Source organism: Orbicella franksi, chromosome 8, assembly GCF_964199315.1.
Source record: "Orbicella franksi chromosome 8, jaOrbFran1.1, whole genome shotgun sequence".
NCBI lineage: Eukaryota > Metazoa > Cnidaria > Anthozoa > Scleractinia > Merulinidae > Orbicella > Orbicella franksi.
The window spans coordinates 18,839,042-18,859,117 of NC_138152.1; the positions used below are offsets into that span (position 1 = coordinate 18,839,042).

A 20,076-nucleotide genomic window follows, 5' to 3' on the forward strand; every position below is an offset into this window, starting at 1 on the left:
GGGAGTTGGAACTAAAAGCCTCCCCCCCCCCCCACTGTCCGTAAAATAAAATAAATTTGACCTATGTATAAGGTAATCATTGTTTCTTTCTCTTTGGCACTGAGTCATTTGAAACATTGACCCATGATCTGTCTCTGTCTTTCCTCCCACGCGTGTTCCCAGACTGACAGGAGACAGCACGTTGTACTCTGATGGTGGTGTTGTTGTAGCCAAACATTTTCATGTCAGGGTTGTCATTTCTTCTTCCCAGCTTTCTTTGGTTTCTAAAGTATTCTTCTTAAGGATCTTGGCAGAACCTCTCAGTTAAGACATACTCCACACCTTCATTCAGAAGAAACTTTGCCACCTCTACAACTGAATAGGCTGAGATCTGCAGGCCTTCATAAGTCTGCCAAGATAAGAACATCCTGCTCCTGGCATTCTGAATGAAATTACCAGGGCGTTGGGTGATGCTGTCCTTCTAGTCCCTCAGATAGCCAAGGAAATCATTTGTCAACCAAAGAAATCTTGGATCATCCACTGATCTATATGGTGCAAGAAATGGTTTCCTCTTCCTTTGATGCTCAGTTGTGCTGTGCACATTGAGACAATCAAAATAAGAATCCAAATCAGTGCAAAACCGATCGATTTGCCCAGAAAATTCCCATGAAATTGGCTGTTTTTTAGTGACTGTTTTTCAGTGAAATTTGTCCCAAAATTTCTGTGAATTTCCCGTGAAATTGGCCGCCTTTTCTGCAAGTGTCTCTGAAAATCCCACGAAATTTGACTTTTTTCCCCTTGATCTTTCAGAAGCTCTGTACTCACAGTAAATACAAAATTTTCACCTTACTAATATGGCAGCCCAACTTCTTACAGGAGGCAGCGTGCCCGAGTGGTTTAGGGCACTGGTGTTGTAATCCGGAGGTCCCAGTTTCAAGGCCTCCACCCTACCACTAGCGGGATTTGTTTCTTGGTTGTCCCAAGTTCAAATCCTCGGTCACGCTTTGTAAATAGCCAACTGGTCTGCCTCCTGCCAGTTGGGATTTTTAACCATGTTACATGTATTTGAAATATTTGTTTCCCTTGTTTCAGTGGCATACCTTTAAACTAGCTAAGCTTAGTGCTTGTATAGCTAAGTGCATGACCGCTATAAATAAGATTTACAATTTTTTTTACTTACCCTTTTCAAAAAATGTTCCAGGATGTTTTTCCTTTCTCTATTTACTGTTTGCTGAAGTCTTTTACCATTCTATGTGAAACTTGAACAATTCAATGTCAACAAATGGTCAAAATGAACAACTGAGTACATAAGGAGAGACTGGGCACTAGTAAGTTAAATCACGTTTTTTTTCTCAAAATCTTCCTGTATGACCCCACCTCAAAATTTCAGAAATAAGAAATTGGCTCTGATTTAACATTCATGCAAAGTAAAATAAAAATCTGTGAGACAGATTTTCTGCAAACTAAGAAAATGTGAGATCAAAAATAACTCAAAATCTGTCTTACAGTTTTTTTTTTTAAATTTGGCTCTAAGTGTGATTCACCCCTACAAATCAAATGTGAAAATTCCATCATGGGTTGTACGGTAGGTTTTTGAGCAATCTTCGATCAAAGACTAGCTTTAACAACCTTGGAAGAAAACTGGATTGCATATGTCCTTTATTTAAGTGTGCGCTCATGTGACGTCATGCATCACGTGCGAGAAAGCAAGAGTAAATTAGAGCTCTTTTACCAGTTATTTATAGAGCTTTTTTGGCATATTTTTTTGGCCCTAGGCTTAAACACATGTTTGAAAGGAGTTTGAAACTATTGCTATGTATACCAAAGTGATTTAACGCCTTTCAAGTGCTGAAGTGGTTTTCGTTTCTTCTTAGGCTTACTTATGTCATTTTTGCACCCACCATTAATACTGACGTCTGGCAGGCAATGATAGCACGTGCTACTGAGCCTCAAAAAAACTGTGGTAAGCCATCTTAAGTGTACAGATGACTGCGACCAGACATTTAAACAAAGTTCATTATTTGTGTTTTGTTGTAAAAGTCCTGCTTACATGAGCCTCTCTAATTATGCTGTGACATTACTTTGTAAACAAAATGACAGAGATTGTGCAATGCCGAATGGAAATTTCAAAATCAAAATAGGTCACAGGATTTGCTGAAATGGGTTTTCCTGTAAAAAGAATCACTTTGAAACATTATTGATTATCACAGTTATACACAACTTAAGCAGTTGTGAAATTAAAAAAGAAATTCAGGCCTGAACAGGATTCGAACCCATGACCACTGCGATAGTGGTGCAGTAATCTACCAACGCAGCTATCGAGTCAACTGAGAGCTGGTCACATTGTAAGTTCATAATATACCCGTAGATGATCTTTCATACAGTGTATATTCACTTGTAAGGATCATTTTCTTTGGGAAATACAAATTTTCAAAATAATTTTTGAAACTTTGTTATTGTTTGACTTGACTTATTGACTCATTTGACTCATTGATACTCTACTCTCAGTCATCCCAACCGAGATTTCCTTATCAGCAAATCCCACTGAGAGGCTCTAATTGTTCACTATTTCCAGATCGAGTTTGAATTAAGCATTACACAATATTTAAACTTAGAATTGGAAATTAGTTAGTTTCTGATATAACCTACAGATCATTGCATTTTGAAATCATTTCATAACATACAGCAAATTATTCAAACCTGTTGAATTGGCCGGTCATAATCTTTGGGATTCACAAATTCTGTACAGCCAAACTCTTTAGCTGTTACAAACAAAACCGCACACATAGCTATTAACAGTACTGTAAAATCACAGTATTTTATAACCCCCTCCACTTAAAAACCTAATCCCATAAGGGAAAGTAACAATTCAGGGCTTGACACTAGCACTTACCCGCTTTCCATCGGAAAGTAAATTTACTTCTTGGAATTCAAAGTAAAAAATCACTAATGGTCCAAAATACTTACCAGTAACTGGTTCAGGAAGTAAATTTTGGGCTAAGCTGTAAGGTAACTTTTACATTAAAAAGGCTAACATTTGTTACTGAAAAAATGTGTTCATGTATAAAAAATGATCAAAAGATAAAAATAACTGTCTAACAAGGATTTTCCATCTTCAAAAGGACAAGTTTACACCATTCTAGCATTTATCGATACACTATATTATTGGAATATCAAGAGAGCTTCTGAGTAGCTCTGGTTATAATAAATACATGTGGTACATGGTTTAATCAATTCCTCCTCCGGCCTCTGACAGACATGTATTGTGAAGGACTCTGCGAAGACATGAGTCTATTCCACTTTGGGTTTGGAAAGTAAAATTTAAAAATTAAACGAGACTTACCTGTAACTTGAAGTTTGACTGGAATTCTATCTGTCACCAAGTATTTAGGGATTACATGTGATAGCATTGCGCCTGCGCAAACTCAGTTTTTAAAGCACTAACCATGTATGCAGTGGAGAAACTCCCAGTCAACATAAGGGTGAGGGGTTGAGAAGGGAGGGCATGTAAATTCTCATTGCTTGGTGACAGATAGAATTCCAATCAAATTTTAACTTTCAGGTAAGTCTTGTTTAATTTTTAATTTCTATTCAGTCACCACATTGAGGGCTTACATGAGACTTCAAAGCACACTGCACACATGTAACAAATTCCACACAGAATCCATATTCTGTAACACAACACTTTATCTGCAGTGTGTCTATGACACAATAATCTCCTAGACTACAGATATCAATCATTTTCTGCAAAGTCATTATCAACAACAACAGGTTAGTTGTAAAACTTAACAAAATAATGTGGAGGCTGAACTCCACTCAGATGTTGAGAGAATCTGATCTTAGGGAACAGAATAAACCCTTGCTTTTGATGTTGCTGCAGCACTAGTACTACGAGGCAGGCCAACAGTTCAACATTTATCCCAGACCTGTGCATAACAACCATAATCCCTTTGCTAAAAATATTGTTCTTCTAGAAACTGGCTTAATGAACTAATGAACAATGCCTTATTGTCACCACGTTTGCAGTGCTGGAAATAATTTTTCTTCTTTAACAGGACACATTTCCTTTCAAATCTTCATTTTGGTCAGACATCTTATCAATTTGACCAGACATTAATTTGCATAATTGATTTTCATAAGTAATTGGCATAATAAAATCTATTAGCATACTGTAAAGATTTTCAATACAAATCATTCAAAACTGCATTTAAATTTGATTTATTTATCATTTATGACGATTAGATGACTTTATATACAAGATAACTGCAGCAATCTCTCCTGGTTATCTCCTGATTATCTGTTCCTCAAGCAAACCTGGTTTCCATTGAATGCTACCATTAAAGGGACACAGTCAGCTTTGGGACTGCCCTGACCTGGACACTTGTTTTCTCACTTTGAAAAAAGTTTAACTCAACCTGAAATCAAAGTACATCTAGATATCCACTTCAATCTTCGCAGTGTTTTGCTTGATTTTCAATCATTTACTGAAAAACCTGTTTTTGAGTGTGCTTTTGCTCATCCTATGGTATTATTTTGATCATATTTGGTTAAAAACAGTATGAATCGCATCTCTGTGATATGTATTTTAGCTAAGAAATGGTATCTAATGCACATGTGCTCCAGCTGACTGTCCCTCTAAAGCAGGAACCCATCACTAGGAGTGTGCAACTACCCCAATTGAAAGGCCACGTGGAAGAACGTCCCCTGGATTTTTGGGCCATCTTTGAAAGTGCTCAAAACTAGCTGAATTTTGGCATGTGGGCTTTGTTTGACTTGAGAAACACTGCTCTGAAGTTTTCCTCACTGGGTTGCTCTTCGTTCTCGAGAAATAATGTATGCAAAAAAGGCACACAGGTTGGAAAAACCAAGTGGTTTATTGCATACGCAATATCTTGAAAATGAAGCGAACTTTAGCACGAAAACTACGGGACATTGCTTAACATACCTGAACAAAACTGGATGCAAAATTTAGAGCGTTTTTGACAAAGCTCACTTTTGATTAAAATACCTAACGCACTTTTCCCGCCGAGTCCTTCAAATATACTAAGCCGGGCCTTTGTTATGATAAACAGAGCCGATCCTTTGTTATAATAGCCAAACCAAGCCTTTGTTATAAGTTGAAGTCTCGCCTCAGTTTATTATAACAAAGGAAGGGTCCGCCGCAACCGAAGGACTTTGATTTCACTTAGAAAGTAGCAAAATATCAATTTCACGCAACGTACAATATAAGCTCAAAAATGTTGATTTTTGATCAAAAAAGGTTTATATGTTGATTTCACATTAACGCATGATGGCAAGGATGTTGGTTTCACTTAGAAACAAGCAAAATGTCAATTTCACGCAGTGCATAAGCTCAATGATGTTGATTTCAGGTCTAAATAGGTTAAAAATGTTGATTTCACGTTAACACGTGATGGCAAGGATGTTAATTTCACTTAGAAAACAGCAAAATGGTAATTTCATGCAACAAATAAAATGTTGATTTTAGATCAAAAAAGGTTTAAATGTTGATTTCACATTAACGCATGACGGTAAGGATGTTGGTTTCACTTAGAAACAAGCAAAATGTCAATTTCACGCAGTGCATAAGCTCAATGATGTTGATTTCAGGTCTAAATAGGTTAAAAATGTTGATTTCATGTTAACACGTGACGGTAAGGATGTTAATTTCACTTAGAAAACAGCAAAATGGTAATTTCATGCAACAAATAAGCTCAATGATGTTGATTTCAGGTCTAAATAGGTTAAAATGTTGATTTGACGTTAACGTGTGATGGCAAGGATGTTGGTTTCACTTAGAAACAAGCAAAATGTCAATTTCACGCAGCGCATAAGCTCAATGATGTTGATTTCAGGTCTAAATAGGTTAAAATGTTGATTTCACGTTAACACGTGACGGCAAGGATGTTAATTTCACTTAGAAAACAGCAAAATGGTAATTTCACACAACGTATAAGCTCAATGATGTTGATTTCAGGTCTAAATAGGTTAAAATGTTGATTTGACGTTAACACGTGACAGCAAGGATGTTGGTTTCACTTAGAAAACAGCAAAATGGCAGGAGCCCATGAACTTCACGCAACGTATAAGCTCAAAAATGTTGATTTCAGGGCAAAAAAGGTATAAATAAAAATAAAATAAAACAAATAAACATTTCAATAAGCACTTTTCCAAATACAGCAACGTCTTAAATGGCTAAAAATCACGAGAGAAATATATATTTTTTGACAAACGTGATCCTAGCTTTATGTCACGCGCTGCTGTAACTTCGAAGTTCAAAATGCGCTGGTACCTCTTATGCCTGATGAGGATAACAACTTTAGTGGCTGTTTAGTTTTGGATTTAAGAATTTGATGACTTCACGTGAAAAAGCTCTATAAATAGGGCTGACAGATTAACAGATTAAAGGGGCTACGTCACAACCCGCGCATGTGCGAAATTTGGCTCCGTTCTCGTTGAGATTCAAATGCATCCGCCATCTTGAATTTATCGGAGTTGTTAAATTTTGCGCGAATTTAGCCGTTCTTGGTTAAAATTATTACGTCTTTTTGTCGCATGTGTGGATTTCTTCTCGTCGATCTACTTATTTTATCGCAGAGGCAAAATTATGGACGCAGAAGAGGCAAGAAAGGCTACGGTGGTGAGTTTCCTTCGACTCAATTATGTGACATTTAAATGTGTGAACTGTTTCGTAGTTTCTGGGAATATGCTCCAACGCAACGTCCATTTTCTCTTTCTTCTGTTGTTATCCTCTTAGGAAAATCGCATCTCCTGTTCGTTCGAAAGCGCTTGTTCCACGAAACAGAAAACAAATGCAAATCGTGGCTGCCCTTGCAAGATGTGGCAGTGAGTGCATGTGTGGTTCGACAGCAAATCCGTGTCGAAAACACGGTGAGATTCCTTATTTATCCACTTAGCTTTGATGTAACATAGTTTGTAAGTAGGTATTGAAGGCTGCACGCGAATGGAACGACTAGATTTCTGGCTATTTTTGTTTCTGTTTGTGTTCAAGTCTTCATATGTACACATGTTCATGTGTACAGCATGTCTTTTTCATTCAGGCCAAACATTTCACCAAGCATAGAGCAGTTTCGAGTTTTTGCAGTTTGAATTGTCTTTTCCTTGAGCTGAGAAGGTTTCTAGGAGAGTTTGATTTTTCATATACAAAGTACAACAGCTTTGACATGACTCTTTTTTTCATATCAAGGCTGGTGCAAGTACAGCTTCATTTGTGGCTGAAAAACACAGCCATACCAGACTGACAACAGGCCACGTGAAGAGCAGGAAAGGATAAAATAAAATAGAGATGTAAGGGTCTGCTTGTATAGAAATATGTTTTTATTTGTTATTATACCAAGAACAAAAATATGCCTAAATATGGAAAAGACCACAAAAATCAAAGCTTGAACACCAATGCAAATGCATAAAGTTTAGTAAGGCAAGATTTGTTTTGTTCCTACACTTGATTTTTTTTATTTCTAGGCCCACTTGAATTGGCAAAAACTCTGTGCTTGCTAGCAAGCTGTCAAACTTGAATCTTTGACACAGTTGTTGGCTCTACCTAAAATAAATCAATTACAACACTTAATTTTGTCAGGCCAGCTAAAAATACTTTACAGTACTGTACTTTATTGGTGATTACCTCCATAATGTTCTTTAGGAATTCATTCAAATGCTTGATGAAGCAATGTGTGAGAGCTGTGTGCGAGAAGCCTGCCTAGAAGAATTGACAATTTAGATGAGACCATCAGTGAAAGTGACATTTCTCAACCCACCCCTGGTACATCCACAGAAGGACAGATGACAAGTGTGGATGGAATGCCTAACCCTGCACCTCCTTCTAGTAACTCGGCAATACGATGGTGCAAGTGTGGCATGTACCAAATTATGCTACAAGAAATAGACTGCAATGACAATAGCATGCATGTCTTTATGAACGCCGACTATTGGCAAAATGTTCTCCATAGATACGGTTATCTGGGGAAAGGAAACCAGGTGTGCTCTTCCTGTGTAGTAACAGTTATCCATTGGCAATATCCCTCACACTGGAGTTTATTTGAGATTCAGGGCTGATTAAACCAAAACAAATGCAAGTAACAAGTTCTTTCCCCCTGAAGAAAAGCCTACAAAGAAAGCATTATTTTATAGTAATATTGGAAGAGGCATTTGTTTTGTTAATGTAAATCACCTCCACACCTTGTTTTCATCTTTATCATTGCACATTCAGAATGGGTGTTGGTTCATTATGCCAAAATAAAATGCATGCTCAATACATGGTTCTGAGCTGAAAATTCACCAACAGCTAGTTTATGAATTTGTTCCTTTTATAACAAGGCCAAAGTTTATTACTGGGAAAAAATCAATACAGAAAAAAGATCAATAAATTCAAGGTATAGACAGAAAAAAGATCAATAAAACAAGGTATAGACTAGAAGAGTACACTGGGATTTTTAATGAGCCAGATTTTCAAGCTACATCTCTAGGCAGGCTTGTGCAATTTTAAAAATATTTCCCTACAACTGATGGCAGTGCCAAAACCCAAAACAAAACCACTGAAATGAAACTCCTCACAACTGTCAACAGCCAACTGTAACCTGAGTGTTATTCAGGCTAACCAGGGTTTTATAGAGCTAACCTGAGTGTTATCTTGTTGTTACATTTTGTTTGCAGGGCTGCAAATAACAGTCGGTCATCAGTCATTGCCCGACCAAAATTTGCTCATGTCCAATGAAATCCCAAATGTGGGTGGACATGATGTCTTGACAATTTTTTTATCGTAAATTACTTTACAGTAAGGGTGAATAAAGATCTACTGTGAGTAAATCTTACTTTTTTGGTGATGCCCGACCACAATTTGTTTTGTCTGACCAAGATGGTGTTTTAGTAGGACATATGTCCTTTCAAGAGAAAAAAATTATTTGCAACCCTGGTTTGGTTATTTTGTTTCTGGTTTTAGTACCTGACCTATGCAATTTTTCCATTTTTGCTAGCAATGTTTCATAATATCCAGTAGTTCCAAAAGACTTTGCTTTCATCAAACACCCTGGGACATACTGTATTCAATAACTAGTCATGGTCAGCACAGTCACCAAATAGTAATCAATAAATTTTATTGACTATATACATGTACTTTAGTGGAGATGTAATTTATTTTAGAGTGGGAGAGAAGTAAAAATTGGTTTGATCATGTCATTGAAATGAAAGAATATTGGTACACATTGTAAAAAATAAACACTTTGTATGTTTGCGGACAATTTGGATTTTAAGCATCTATACTGTATTAGAAAAATAATTTGACAGTATTGAAAGACAACTGTTCCCATGGAGATGCTCTAAAAGAGGCCATATCTTGTAAACAGGACTTCCTTATATGTTCAATGAGATGCTGATATGCCTGTAATATCAACATTGGTAGAACTCGCTGTAACATCAGTATCCTCTCTGCAACAAAGACATTGAACACAACACATATTAATCATACAATCAGTACATATATGCATAAGTGAAGCCTTGGAGCTGATGGCTCATAGCTGCCAGAGCTTATCCTGGTTTCTGTAGCATGAAGAGGCTAGGAGTATTTCTAATCCCCCTGAATGGGATGCCAGTCCATCGCAGGTCACCCCCCTACCCCCCCCCCCCCCGCAATTTGTTAGGTTTCCCCCAACAATTCACCGGTACCCATTCATACTCCTGGGAGAGAGGCACTGTGAGAGTAAAGTGTCTTGCCCAAGAACACAACACCGTGTCCCCAGCCAGGGCTCGAACCCAAACCCCTCGCTCCAGGGACGAGTGCACTAACCATACATGCATACATATACTCTATTGGCTCAGCCGCATAATATAGTCAAGTTTTGAATGCAACAAACAAAACAGTAACAAATATATAAAAAAAAAACTATCAAAATAAATGCAAAGTCACGCCAAATTAAATTTTGAGCGTTACTGAACAGGATGCAGAACACAAAGGGAATTTTGTATATTTGGATAATAAATGTAAAATGTGGAGGGCAGGATGACTGAAAAAACATCAGTTACTTGACTGGGCCTTTATGATTACGGCTGATCATCCACCCTTACAACAACAGAGCCAAGAGTTTATAGTAATAATAGTCCTGATGATGCACTAATTAACACACTTGTAAAACATACAGAATAGCGAGGCGTACAAAATGTAAGTGACAAATTATTTTGTTTTGAAAGGGGAAATTTCACTTGTAGAAAAATCTAGTTCATATGCCCAGTTAGAGTACATTAAAATAAGTAAACAGGTTGTATTGACTTCGAAGGAAACATATATGAAGAAAATGGCGAAATGAATTAAATGAAACGACTACACATAGTAATTGCTCCTCTAATTAAAGTCAAAGTTGCGTGTGGCAACTTGTTTACAGTTGTACATATCAGCTCACCTTCAACATGGCGCCGTCATTTTACGGAAGAGCTATCTTTCAGTATCTTCTCTCATCTTGTATTTTCCTCTACTCACTTAGCTTCCTTTATGTGAGAGGCAAAAGAATAGGAAACATGTAAAATGACCAGATAAACGGTACAAACAAAGTGGCAAACTGCACGTGAAAGATAAACGAAAGGTACTTGCCTTCGTCATTCTAGGGAAAGAAGGTGGCCAGCAAACGCTGAATCACTCTGATATTCGCCATAAATCATCGCAGATACTGACGAAGAACAGAAGCGGCAGTCTAGCAAAATCCTTCGATGGCCTTTTTACCAAAACATTACTCCCTCAGAAACTGAAGTGTAAATCCTCTTCCGACCACTTGCAGATCGCCGACCGCCTCAAGAAGACATCACACTGCATCACAACATCCACGGAAATTCACTCACAAAACATCGAACACGAGCCAAAATCTACATGTAAATACTCTACAACAGTCAATTGACTTATAACCGCTATCAAAAGAATAGACCACTCAACGATGACCGAGATATTTTTCGATAAAGTTACGAATACGTCCTCGCCGACGACTTTGAAAGTTTGAGGCTAAAACTTTCAAACTTTTTTGTGACCGCACGCGCATGCGCGACCGTGACGTAGCCCCTTTAACCCTTCTGCACAACGTACGGGTCTCCATACATCTGCATGTCTGCTGATTCCAGAAGCTCAAAACACTACAAATCATGCCGATTTGAAATAAAATCAACGCAACCTGGATCACAGATCTATGCTGCAATCGACCGCTACTTGTTGGCCATTATTATGTTTAAACAATCTAGTTACCAGTTCGAGAAATGTCTGCAGAACGTGATTGCAATGCATGCTGGGAAGGGTCTTTATACCTCGTGCGGGAAAACATGGCAGTCGATACAACACAAATTTTATCACTCTAAAACCAGTTCTCGCTTTCCAAACTTTGACGCTAGCAACGCTTGGGAAATGGGCCACAACTCACGAGAGGGTATTTTTCTTGGGCAAGAACTGCTCTTGGACTTTACTGCCTGGCTTGATCTGACTTTGAACGCCGATAACACAATTATGGTATATCAGCTGCCTTTGAAGTTTCAGAACACATTTTGATTCTTTAAAATGTGCTGATGGGTTTATCAAGCCCTTATGATGCCTCTCAACCACCAGGCAGGCATACAAGGTACTTTGAAGTGCCTATGAAGTAAAAAATAATTCCTGCTTATTTGAAAGGCTTTTCAAAGTAAAAAAGAATGGCGTTTTCCTTTTTGGAATATCTTTTTTCGTTTTGGAGATATTCACGTTTTTGTATTATGCAAATGAGGAAAGTGATGACGTCATAGGTCGTTCCTCTAAAACAGCACAACACTCAATCGAGAATAACTCTAGAAATATTAAGGCAGTGTTCTTCAAACTTGGCACCAACAATGTGCATCACAAAAGAAACAGAATGACACCTACTATGCTGTTGCCATGGCAACACTCTTGGGTCCAGTCTCTTTCTGTGAAAAACCAAATATCTCCATTTGCAACCTTGCAAAGTGGGACAGAGGGTCTTGTTCGGAACACACATGGTTCTCATATTGTCTCAACTCTCCCCATTAGATTGTTGGGAGTGGATGATCCCTGTTTAAGATAAAATCTGATAATTTTAGTCTTAATTAAAACAGAACCAGCAGCATAACTGTTGTCATGGCAATGGCAAGACGGTTGTCATTATGTTTCTTTTGTGATATACATTTCTGGTGCCAAGTTTAAAGAACACTGCTTTAATATTTCTAGAGTTATTCTCCATTGAGTGCTGTGCTGTTTTAGTGGAACCATCTATGACGTCATCACTTTCCTTACAAAAACGTAAATATCTCTCAAACAAAAAAAGATATTCCAAAAAGGAAAACACCATTCTTCTTTACTTTGAAAAGCCTTTCAAATAAGCAGCAGTTATTTTTTACTTCATAGGCACTTTAAAACAATGCTTAAGATATTAGTTGACAGAGCTCTAATGCGGCACATCTCTTTTTTGTTCCATGGTATTTCGTTTGATGCTTGATCGATTCTCGTGTTGTGCTCACGTCACAATAACCGATGTAAACAATCTGTTCCCAGATTTCCGATCTATATACTATTTTCCTTTGACTTAAAGACAGCTAAGATTCAGTGGAATACACTATAAACAGTCTGCCTCTTTGCTGTTCAACAAAATAATAAGAAGGTTTCTTTTGTTTTTTGTTCAACAAAAGATCTCCAAAAGATGCCGCTTGGAAAACTGAGTTTCTGCATATGTTATTTCTTGAGAACGAAGAGCACCCCAGTGAAAAAACTTCAGAGCAATGCTTCTCAGGTAAAATGAAGCCCACATGCCAAAATTCAGCTATTTTTGAGCACTTTCAAAATGGCCAAAAAATCTAGGGGACGTTCTTGCACACGGCCTTTCATTATTCCTGTCCCAGCCTTTTCACAGACCCATCTATTTTCAGTTTGAATTTACCGCAAATTCAGACCCCCATAGGAACCTCAGTGACCAATCACAAGCATGGACTTTATAATTTCACCAGAAGATTAGGTAAACATGACCACCTGAGGCCACCATTTTTCTCCTTACCGATTTGTGCTCATATAGACCAGAACTGACCTTTTTCGTGGGAAAAGAAGCCTTAAAATGGACCAGTCTGTAGAAATACCATGACATAAGCTCAGTATGGGAGTTGCAGGTTCCTAGTGATGGGCTCCTGACCAAAGTTGACTCCAGGGTACATACATGAAGGACTAACAGCATATTGCAATGGATGTAAGGCATAATAGGGCGATTTCTGAAGAGTACTTTATTTAGCAAGTACAGGAAAGATGAACACTTCTGCTTTATGACATGGCAGGAGTCCAGGATATGGCTCAAACTGTTAGAGTCGAGGGCCCAATAATGTGGTGTTCGTGAAATGTTCGCACATCATGTCCAATCATAATGTGAAATTGGCCAGACATATTTAAAATTTGGTCGAACAATGTCCGATGACCAACTGTTATTTCCAGCCCTGCGTTTGCATCTTGTGCAAGCTAATAGGTCCTTAGAATAGTGATCACACAAATGCGAGGATCAGAAGGATATGAAGTAAACATGACCTTAGCATTAGCTAACTCCTTGTTTGGACTGTTTGAGAGGTTTCCTTAAGATGAACATAATCAAAGTTTCTGAACTTATCATATCATCAAGGTTAAGATAATGAATAGTTTGGCCTCTTTGGGCAGATACAACCATTATGGTTTTAAAGGTCAGGTCCCTTAATGATAAATCCTCTGAGTTATATATTGTCTCAAGGTAGCAAAGTACCTTGCTAACATCCCGTGTTTGTGTGTATCATGGTGCTGTGAGTTTTGGTTCAAAAACCCTTTTGAGGAACCTTGTAACTGTAGGATGACAGCCAAGGGGTTGATAATACATGACAAAGAAGACCTGGCAGTGTTTATATCACTATATCCTATTCCATTTTTAAACATTTCAACTGGAAAATCTAACGTTTGAGATAAAGTGGGGGAAACACAATCAATTTGTTGGTTACTACAAAATGTAATCCACTTAGTAATGTAAGATGAGTACTGTTTAAGATTGTGGCCAAAATTGTAGGATGATTTCCTCAGCCCTCTTCAAAATTCCTTGCACTTCAAGTGATTCCCTGATAACCTGGAAGCCATCAGGAACATCTTCTTTATTAATGGAAGAAACTCATACTCTTTCCCTGGCATCTTGCATATGGTCAGTTGCTGTGAAATTGTCCAAGGTTGGCACATGTACTATCAGGTGTAACAGCTGTGAGTACATGGCTGGGTAGGCCAGAAGGGAACAATCATTATGCCCTCTGCTTCCATCCTCGCTATCTTGGGCAGGCAATGAACAATCAAAATAAATAGGGGAAAAGCATAAAAAAATTGTGTTCCCATGTGATTGAAAAAACATCTACATACGTTACACCAGGATCAGTTCTCCAGAATGCATAAGATACACCTGTGCATTTAGCCTATAAATGAGGTCAATACACATTTCAACCAGATTTTTGTAACTAATTGTAATATGTCTGGTCTTAGCAACTCCACTCCTTATTATCAATAACTAGTGTGACAATCTCAGATAGTGCAGAGTGTAATTATTTATGGCTCTGATGCAGTAGTCACACAGGTCCTCACCCCTGCTGTTCTCTCCATTGCTAGTCAAGTAGGCCTTTTCCCCTCTGCAGAATATGAGCTGACAAAAACTTGATAAGACATAACTTTTAGCAGTGTGTGTTTCATGTTTTTGTTTTGCCCAAAAATAACTTACAATGACCGTTTGTCAAGACAGTTTTAAATTTACTGTGGTATTTTATCTTGAGTTTTGTTCATTTTAAAAACAATAATGCATAGAAGTAGCAAATGTGACAATTTTACTTTCCACGCCAACGTTTGTGATTTGATACTTTTGTTTTCCTTGCCAATGTATGCAACAAGATAAATATAAGAAAGATGTGTATTTTTTTAACTCACTGCTCGAGATAAATGGAATATAAAAGTTAAATATCTGCTGAAAAGTTGAAGAGGAATGATTTTGTTTTATTCAAAACGCAAATTTTCATTTCACCGATAAACAAGAACTAATCTCATTATCAAATAGTCATGTCGAATCACAGAATAGTGCGTTCTAATTCTTTTGCCAGCCGAGTTGGTGTAAACAATAAAACCACAACAAACTAATACACAATGATATTGAGTAATACAACTGAGGAGCATTTCAACGAGAAGTTTTGAAGGTAGAGATCTTTACTTGACCAAAATTATATCCCACATCGGTGTGTCACCTCATCAACTGATGAAATTAATCAGAGGTTTCGTAAGTAGTCCCATATGAAATGTATCTTTTACCTAACATATAGTCGACTTTGACGCTAACTAATTTGCGCATGCGTTTGGAGCAAATTGCTTTTGTTCTTAAGAGAATGGCACTACAACGATAGTATGAGATTTGCAAAACCATATATATATTTGTCATGTTATCAAAGAAAGCAACGTAAGTATGACACATTTTGCGGAATGGGCTTGGGTACCTACCCCACCCAGCTCCCCTTCCCGCAAGGCTGATTGATTAATTGAAAGTAATTAATTAAACAAACATTAAAGTTTACACCTTATTGTGTCAGCGCCTTATTGTTTAGTGCCTTGGCAAACAGCAGCCCCCTAAACCATTGCAATAGTGCACTCTGCACTAAAAACTCTAGACTCTCTGTCAGCTTGAGTATTATTCTTCCCTGGGATATGAGCTTCAGAAATCCAAATCTCTCTCTCAATACAAAACTGCCAGATATCTTCGGCAGCAGAGTTGCACTCTATAGAATGTGTGCCTCCCATAGAAATTATTAAGGTAGTTAACAGTGGTTGAATTGCCCAAATAAATGTAAATAGACACTTTTCATTCTACTGCGGAAAGCTTTCAAACCAAAAAATACAGCCACGAGTTCAAAGGCAATTAATGTGATTCTTTGGTTCAGCTTCAGTCCCTCTGCCTCTCGGTTTTTCAATGCCCATGACTGCACCCTAATCCTTGTGTGAAGTGTGTACAGGGTTACTCCTTAATGTGTTAGTGCCTTATTGCTTGGTGCCTTGGCAAACAGCAGCCCCCTAAACCATTGCAATAGTGTACTCTGCACTAAAAACTCTAGACTCTCTGTCAGCTTGAGTATTATTCTTCCCTGGGATATGAGCTTCAGAAATCCAAATCTCTCTCTCAATACAAAACTGCCAGATATCTTTGGCAGCAGAGTTGCACTCTATAGAATGTGTGCCTCCCATAGAAATTATTAAGGTAGTTAACAGTGGTTGAATTGCCCAAATAAATGTAAATATGGACACTTTTCATTCTACTGCAGAAAGCTTTCAAACCAAAAAATACAGCCATGAGTTCAAAGGCAATTGTGATTCTTCAGTTCAGCTTCAGTCCCTCTGCCTCCTGTTTTTTCACTGCCCATGACTGCACCCCAACCCTCATGTGAAGCATGTACAGGGTTATGCCAATCTTTGCATTTGGGGTACAAAGAGGATAGTCAGCTTTCTCAATATTATCACACTACCATTTTAATTCTGCAAGACTTTTTTGAATTGATATAGATACACTGCTAATAAGCCCAAGGCACTGCTCTTTGATGCCAAGCACCTTTTCAGAGGGAAGGGAAACAGTTGTAATGGCAGAATTCAGAACAAAACCCCTGAAAAACCAGTGTCTAAACTGGTCCAAGCACTGATTTCACAGAGTGTATAATACCCCAATCTTGTAAATAGGCAATAAGTATCAGTAACATTAGACTGACATTCATGTATCTTATCTCCTCGTAGATAGGAGTAATCAATATATCTCACGTTTAGATGCCCTTTCTTTCTAAGAGAGGCATAAACAGGTTTTAAGATCTTTGTAAACAGGCATAGGGCTCAAGAAAGTTGATTAGGTAAACAAGTCAACTGAAGTAATTTTCCTCTCCAGGTGAACTCTACAAACTTTTAATATTCCTCATCAATGGGCACTGAGTAATAAGCATCTCTTAGATCAACTAATGTCCTGTAGCCATTCTTTTTCATGAGCTGGTTGGCAGATTGCCAAGCCTCCATCTTGAAATGATACTGCATATGCTCATTAAGGTTTTTTAAATTTAATATGAGCATTTATAAAATAACTGAGATACTATGCATGCTCTGATTGGTCAATAGAGTTGCTAAACCTATGTTCTACTGTACCGGTAAACCACGGTTCCCAATCTATGGCAGCTCTAGGTGGGAACTAGAGAACTTGCAACTCTAGCGATAACAAATGTAATAAACAGTTTTGCCTTTCACTGGCTGAGATATCAATAACATGAATATCTTTTCATTCAACATAAACATGGAAATTTGCAAGGAAAAACAGGAACAGAAGTTGGTTATCATGTAAGGCTTTTTATTTTTTTTCACAGCAAAACTTTTATGCCGACTCCGGTCACGCTTGAGATTAACATTAAGGAAGTTTTAAACACTTCTTTTGGTGCTTTCCACTGTCTGTGGAGGACAAAGTCAGCTGGGCTTGACTGGTCAATTTGGGTTGTCAAAATCGCAGTGAAAAGATTTCTTTCTATCAGAAATTTTGAGTTTGAACTCAATGCATGCATGCATTACAAGATAAATGAATTTGATTTCCATAAGCTTAGCTTTCAAGCAATAGTTTTCATTTAGCAAAATACAGAGAGAAACATGGACTTCATAGCCTTCAGCAGAAGTAAATACATTCTGAATAAATTCCAGAAGCAGCGTTTCTGTTACTAACCTTTATTCCATTCCCAAAACATTGGAAAGTTATCGTTAAACACTGCGTTGAATCGCTTCGCCAAGCACATGAAGTTTGGACTACTTGCACACTTTTCATACAGCCTTTTACTTCCGTGATTACTGAATCCACTTATGAATCCCTGCATTTCCCCGTCAGAATACTTTTGAGTAAATTAATATGCTTTTTGCCTTTCACCGATAACATTTTCCTTTCCTTTCTTAAAACTTTCTTAGCGTGAAATGTTTTCGTCGCTTTGCTCTGCGGATTTCGTGTCCGGCGGGGAGTCTGTGTTTTTGAAAATGCTAGAGTGTTAGCTTAAATTCATGTTTGGATGAAAAGGAATATATCACAGCATGTATGAAATTAGCGTATTCTAAGGTTTTCGTTTGTTTTAATTATTCTTCAAGCTTTAGTAATGATGATTTCTCTTCAGTTAAGAATTCCAGCAAGGCGGTGAAACCGCTAAGAAATGACATACTAAGTTTAAAATTAAAATGTCACAATTAATTGTCCAGATTTACAAACTTTCACATACTGCATTAAGAACAAAAGCAAGAGTTGTTAATGTCAAGCACAATCTCCTTCACATTGTTTTAGAGGTAAATCAGAGTAAAACATAACCACTAACCTTTCTCACTGGAATCCATGCGAAAAAGGATGATGGCTCAAGGGTGTGACATCCTTGTGTTATTTATGGCGCAATGCACTCTGGTAAAAAGTGGCGCTGTATACTCTGGTTAAATGCCATGCATTCTGGTAAAAAGTGATGTACTTGAGAATTCGTACCCCCTTCTACATATTCTTCTTAAATCCTGATTATGTTGCTGCTCGCTCCCTACACTCACTCTGCAGCGAAAACTTTTGTTTGCTCAAAACGGCAGCAACACCCTGAGTTTGCACAGGCGCAATGCTATCTCATGTAAGTCCTCAATGAGGTGACAGAATAGAATTTTGAGATGGAAAGTAAAATTTGAAATCTACTTTCCAAAGTGGAAAGTGGTGTAAAAAGTTAGTGTCATCCCCTGCAGTTAAGTGCTCAGACATTTCATTGCACATGTAGCTCACCTGCTTAATCAAAGCTTACCTACAGGAAATTTATCAGGATTAATATCAATCCCAATAATCCTTGAGGCACCAGCAGCCTTACAGCCCATTGCTACAGCCAACCCAACAGCACCCAGTCCCCACACTGCTGTGGTAGATCCAGGCTCCACCTAACAAAACAAATTAATTTTGAAAGTCAATTTTGACAACTACCTTTCAAGATTCCATGTAGAGGCAACCACAGGTAGATTTTCATCAACTGCCAAGACAAATTTAAAGTACCGGCCTGTTTTTGGTTTGTTTAAGCAGCTTGTCCTATGAAGCAACTGGAGGCCAAGGTTTTTTTACATCCAAGATCAAAAGGATCAAAAGTTTAATATCAAGCTTTTAATTCCTCTTGTGAAAGAGTGCTTTGCATTGTTAGTATTTTGTGGAGTTTTAGATCAGCAGGAAATGGACAACAGAAAAATATATGCAGAAAATTATACTGAATAGTTCTAAAACTGAAATTAAAATTCATGTTAGTCCTGGATTAACTTAATCGTGCTAACTGAGCAACCAGATCCTAAGCAGTACAAACTACTGACTAGATATGATCTCTATACTGTAACAGATACCATTACTTTCAAGGTGGCTGTTATTCACCTGGATAGGACTGGGTCAGAGGGTTAAGTATATTTTAACCTAAGGATAACCATAATGAGGGCAAATGTCCAAATTAATGTTAGAACTGCAACATCTGAAACTTCCTTAACTTCCCAACATTTGTAAACTCATATTTGAACTCCTAATTAACTGCATACAACTCCACATCTTTAAATCAACCCTTAGAGAATGTACAATATATGTTGTGCAGAGTATTTACTGTTTTTGCAATTTTTGTTACTTAAGTTGACAGTCACATATAGCTTCTTGAATATAATATGTAAACAATAGCCTCCATTTGGCGCAAAAATATGCCCGGATATTTGTCCGCTTCTTGGAGCACTTTTCCGAGAGCGTAGCTTGAGGAAAACTATGAGCTTTAAGGAACAGATAATGTGAAAGGACAAATATCCAAGCATATTTTTGCGCCAATTGGAGGCTATTGTGTTTATTATCATTCAAGTATTTTTCGCAACATGCGCAGTTTTGAAAATTGGGGAATATTCTCGGATATTCCAAGGTTTTAGCTGGGAATATTCTGTCATGTGTGGCATTTAGACCAATCGTGCATGAGCCAAACTATTTGATGGATTATAATTAATGTCATGTTAATTGTTAGTCTCCTAAGAAGAGCAGCAACTTTAAAGAAAAGAAGGAGAGCAGGAATCAAAGTCAA

The 20,076-nt window shown here is 37.7% G+C and overlaps 2 protein-coding genes and 1 pseudogene across 4 annotated transcripts in view; all 3 read right to left on the minus strand.

Moving 5' to 3' along the window:
• Positions 1–20,076, minus strand: part of LOC145495224 (inositol polyphosphate multikinase-like) — a 341,608-nt gene that overhangs the window by 124,980 nt on the left and 196,552 nt on the right. The gene's annotated exons all lie outside the window — the stretch shown is intronic.
• Positions 1–20,076, minus strand: part of LOC145495209 (alcohol dehydrogenase class-3-like) — a 134,829-nt gene that overhangs the window by 75,899 nt on the left and 38,854 nt on the right. For all 3 annotated transcript variants that reach the window (XR_014050383.1, XM_081474794.1, XM_081474795.1), the window contains 2 exons: positions 18,796–18,925; positions 2,680–2,741 (listed from right to left, as the gene is read on the minus strand). Coding sequence is in view for 2 of the 3 variants with exons in the window: in XM_081474794.1 (XP_081330920.1) it covers positions 2,680–2,741; positions 18,796–18,925 (192 nt within the window). In the remaining variant the exon portion in view is untranslated. The remainder of the gene's footprint in view (positions 1–2,679; positions 2,742–18,795; positions 18,926–20,076) is intronic.
• On the minus strand, positions 25–676 carry LOC145495716 (uncharacterized; annotated as a pseudogene).